Here is a 4,614-nt window from a genome sequence, read left to right on the forward strand (position 1 = left end):
TAGTCAAAGCTTTGGTTTTTCCAGTGGTCATGTATGGAAGTGAGAGTTGGCCCATAAAGAAGGCTGAGCACCAAAGAATTGATGCTTTTGAAGTGTGGTGTTGGAGAAGACTCTTGAGAGTCCCTTGGACTGCAAGGACATCCAGCCAGTCCATCCTAAAGGAAATTAGTTCTGAATATTCGTTGGAAGGACTGATGCTGAAGCTGAAACTCCTCTACTTTGGCCACCTGATGCAAAGAGCTGGCTCATTAGAAAAGACCCTGATGCTAGGAAAGACTGAGGGCAGGAGGAGAAGGGGACGACAGAGGATGAGATGGTTGGATGGCATCACCGACTCAATGGACCTGAGTTTGAGCAAGCTCCAGGAGATGGTGAAGGACAAGGAAGCCTGGCGTGCTGCAGTCCATGGGGTGGCAAAGAGTCGCACACGACTGAGTGACTGAACAACTACAACAACAAAGATTTCTGATGTTGTCGTTGTCTTAAGTGCACGAGAACTTGATGCAGTTATACTCAGACGTATATCTATTCTTTACTGTGTTCTTTTTCCCACTTAGGTTATTAAAGTATGTTCAGGAGAGTCGCCTGTGCACTTCCCTGTCATTTTTGATATGTATTTGATAAATGTTAGTGTGTATATGTGAATTCCAAGCACTTCATTTATCCCTTTCCTCTTTTTTTCTATTTATAAGTTGTTTTTTTTTTCAAGACAAGACTACCATCTTCTCACTTATAATTCGGGAAAGGGAAACGTCTCTGGGGAAGTCTGGGTTAGGACTCAGCAGCCAGTTAGTCATCTTGTTAGGTGGAAGACAGAACTTCACTGTGGCACTCGGACTTCCAGCTTGCACTCGGCCAGGGCCTCCCCCAGCTCGTTGACGGCCCGACACGAGTAAGTCCCCGAGTCGAAGGGGGACGGGCGGCGGATGTTCAGCGTCAGGACCCCCTGGTGGTTGGTCATCACGAACTTGGGATCTTCGCGGATCTCCATCTTGTTCTTCATCCAGACCACCTTGGGCTTTGGGTGGCCTCTCACTGGCACAGTTGAGAGCTGCAGCGTAACCAGCCACCACCACCCGGTCTAATAGAGGCGTCAGGAACTTGGGGGCCGTTCGGAAGTCGTGCTCCTTGAACTCGGGCAACTTGAGGGTCATACCTGTCTTGAGGATCCGGGCTGTGTTCTTGGAGACACCAGGCAAGTCACTGAGCCCACAGATGTTTTCAGTGTAAACTCGGAAATAGTACTCGTTGCCCATGATGAGATCGGACACGGTGCAGGAGGTGTGCCGGCTGCGCTCATAAACCGTGAACCACTCCATGGTTTTCTTGTCGGCTTTCTGGACCAAATACCCGGTGACCTCACTGTTGCCGTCATCCCTGGGGGCCTGCCACTCCACCAGCGCGTTGGTGCCCCACACCTCCTTCACCATCACATTCTCCGGGGGCCCTGCCTTTTCCACAACGCGGATGCAGATGGTGGCCGTGTCCTTCATGTTCTCGATCTGCACCGTGAGCTCGTACTCCCCGGAGTCGGAGCGGGCCGCCTGGCGCACGAAGAACACCGTGTCGAAGTCGCTGGTGCGCACGTGAACGTGGGAGGTGTCGAGGGGCGCCCCGCCCTTGGTCCACACCACCTGCGGCCGCGGCTTTCCCTGGAAGGGGATGACCAGGTTGAGATACTCCCCGACTTTGCGGACATAAGTCTGGCGAAGGTGGTGGGGTAGCCGGATTTCGGGTTGTTCCACAATCTCCCGGATGGTGACCGGCTGGGTCAGGGTGGCCGGCTGGCTGCGGCCCGCGATGTTGACCCCGACCACGTGGAAGGTGATTTTGGCTCCTGTGGGGAGATTCTTGACGGTGAAGCCACAGCGCTCCACGGGTTCCGTGTTAGCAGGGATCCACTCGTCAGAGCCCTCCACGCAGTACTTGATCAGGTACCCATCGATGCCACCCGCCCCGATCTTATCCGGGGGCCGCCACTTGAGGGTGGTGGTGGTGTCGGTCACGTCCTCCACAGTCAGGTGCTGCGGTTCACTCGTGGGCGCAATAGGCATGAAGGGCTTGGTGTTCATGCTGGGCTGGGAGACCCCGATGGCGTTGACGGCAAAGACCCGCATCTCGTAGAGGATGCCCTCGATCATGTTGGTGGACTCGTAGGTGGTCTCCGTGAAGACCTCGAAGTTCAGCTTCATCCAGCGCTGGGAGCCCTTCTTCTTCCGCTCCAGGAGGTATCCAGTGACCGGCCGTCCCCTGTCATACTTGGGGGGCTCCCAGACCAGGATGGCCCAGTCCTCTCCAACCGACGTGACTCGCACTGCCTCCGGGGGGTCTGGGACATCCACAACCTTCAGGAAGATGGAGGCCACGTCCTCGCCCACAGGATTGGTGACCTTGATGGTGTAGCGACTCTCGTCACCTCGCTCCGCGCTCTCGATCACGAAGCTGCTGATGTCACCTCGCTCCTCGATGCGGACCCTGCCCTCGGTGCCCGTGAACACCTGATCCTCCTTCATCCAGGTGGCAACAGGCCGGGGCTCCCCGGTGATGGACACGTCCAGCCTCAGCTTGTTTCCGGCCACAACCACAGTGGAATTTTCTGAGGTCTGCCCGGAACAGTCAAGGTGGATTTTGGGTGGCTCCTGTTTGGGGACGTACTCCACTTTGATTTCCAGGAAGTTGAGCTTGGCCGAGAGGGACAGGGCATAGCCGTCAGGCACAAACGTGTAGTCTCCCTCGTCCTCAGGCCGGACGTCATCGATCACCAGCTTGTGGAACCTCCCCACGTGGGAGATGGTGATCCGTTTGCTGGGCCGCACCTCCACCCCGTTCTTGTACCACTTGCCCGTGACCTTCTCGTCGGACACCTCACACTTGAACACGGCCTGTTCCGAGGCTTTGACGGTCAGGTCCGCGATGTCCTGCAGGACTTCCAGCTGTTTCTCTTCCACGATGAGCTCCGCCTCACACTGGCCGCCGTTGGTCATGACCTGGTAGTGCCCCTTATCCTCCATGGTCACTTCCGAGAAGATGAGGATGTGACGCTTCCCATCCTTCTTGAGGCGGTACCTGGCCTTGAAGGAATCCTCCCGAGTCAGTTCCACGCCATCTTTCAGCCACATGACTTGGGCACCCTCTTCTGACACTTCCACTGCCATTTCTACCCGATCGCCCACAAACACCTGCTGGTCCTCCAGGGCTGTGACAATCAAGACTGGGGGTTCTTTGACAAAGAGCTCGGTGAAACACTTCTCGTCTTTGACGGCAACCTCATAAGCAGCATCGTCCGCCAGCGTGCACTTGTTGATGGTGAGGATTCGCTTCTTACCAACGTTCTCAAACACGTATTTGCTACTTGGTTTGATTTCCTGGCCATTCTTGAACCACTTGAGGGGAAGGTCTGGATCGCTGATCTCTACCACCAGCTTGATCTTGTTGCCTCTGTCCACTTGGTAGGCTGGATCCAGCTTCTTTGTGAAGGCTGCACTCTTCTTGACCTCAACCTTGGCCTTCTTGAGCCGCTTCAGCATGCCCCGGAGGTCGGTGATGCCGTACTGGAAGGCGATCCTCTCATACTCACTCTTCTTTGCCCCTTTCAGGAGCTCCCAAATCTCTGGCGGGATGCCAAGGTCATCGTCATCTTTCTTCTTTTTCTTCTCCTCCTCAACCACCTGCCTCTTCTTCAACAGCCCGCTGAAATCCAGCTCACCCGCGGTGTCTGACTTCGCTTCACCCGATCGCTTGAAGCTTTCTAGACTCTGTCCAGCGGAGTCCTGACGGGGCGCCTCCACATCGATGTTAAAGGCACAGCTATCACATAAGTCCTTGGCTTTGACCTCGATGCGGTAATCCCCGCGGTCCCCCAGTACCACCTTCGAGATGTGCAGCTCCACAGTGTACACATTGCTGGCGGCGTCGTGGGACTCCTTGAAGGAGAATCGGGCACCACTCTTGCTGCCCAGCTCCAACCACTTCCCCTTGAACCACTTGATGTCGGGTTTGGCCGGCAGCTCTTTCCCATTCAACTTGGCCACGATCACAGTTTCCTTTCCAGTCTCCACCGACACGGAGTCTGGCTTCTTCAGGAAAACGCCGGTGGGTTCCTCCGTGGTGGGAGACTGGTCTTCGGGTGGGACTTCTGTAGGGGGCGCTTCCTTGGGAGCCGGCTTGGCAGCAGCATCTTTGCCCGCGTCTTTGCCCGCGGGGGCCTTTTTGGCCGCTGGTTTTGCCTCAGGCATGTCGTAGGGCCTCCTCCAGCTCCTCCGACCTCAGCAGTGTCCCGATGGGCCCTAGGAAGGACAGGTGGGCCCCCCCGGGGGGGCCCTTTAAAGAGTCGGGAGACTCCCAGGAGGCTCCGGGAGGCATTTAAGTTGTTTTTTTAATTCTGTCAGTCTGTTTCTGTTGTGAAAATTGGATTTTTTGTATGAATATGTAGATTCCCCCTTTAAGTATGCTGTATAATATTATTCTTTCTATCTCTGATTTACTTCACTTAGTAATGTTATCTCTTTGTCTGTGCTGCTTCCAGTGACACTGTTTTGTTCTGCTTTATGGCTGAATAGTATTCCACTCATAGATGTAGCAGTATTCATTTTTCTCTGGTTGGACATTTTGGTG

The 4,614-nt window shown here is 54.9% G+C and overlaps 1 protein-coding gene across 1 annotated transcript; it reads right to left on the reverse strand.

Moving 5' to 3' along the window:
* Positions 1–701: 701 nt before the first annotated feature.
* LOC122453201 (myosin-binding protein C, fast-type-like) lies at positions 702–4,297 on the reverse strand. The gene is given in 2 exon segments (XM_043487101.1): positions 702–1,036; positions 1,038–4,297. Coding segments are annotated over 2 exon segments (3,414 nt in total). The 5' UTR covers positions 4,236–4,297; the 3' UTR covers positions 702–820.
* Positions 4,298–4,614: the final 317 nt, after the last annotated feature.

The sequence above is a fragment of the Cervus canadensis genome, chromosome 14, assembly GCF_019320065.1.
Source record: "Cervus canadensis isolate Bull #8, Minnesota chromosome 14, ASM1932006v1, whole genome shotgun sequence".
Classification (NCBI taxonomy): domain Eukaryota; kingdom Metazoa; phylum Chordata; class Mammalia; order Artiodactyla; family Cervidae; genus Cervus; species Cervus canadensis.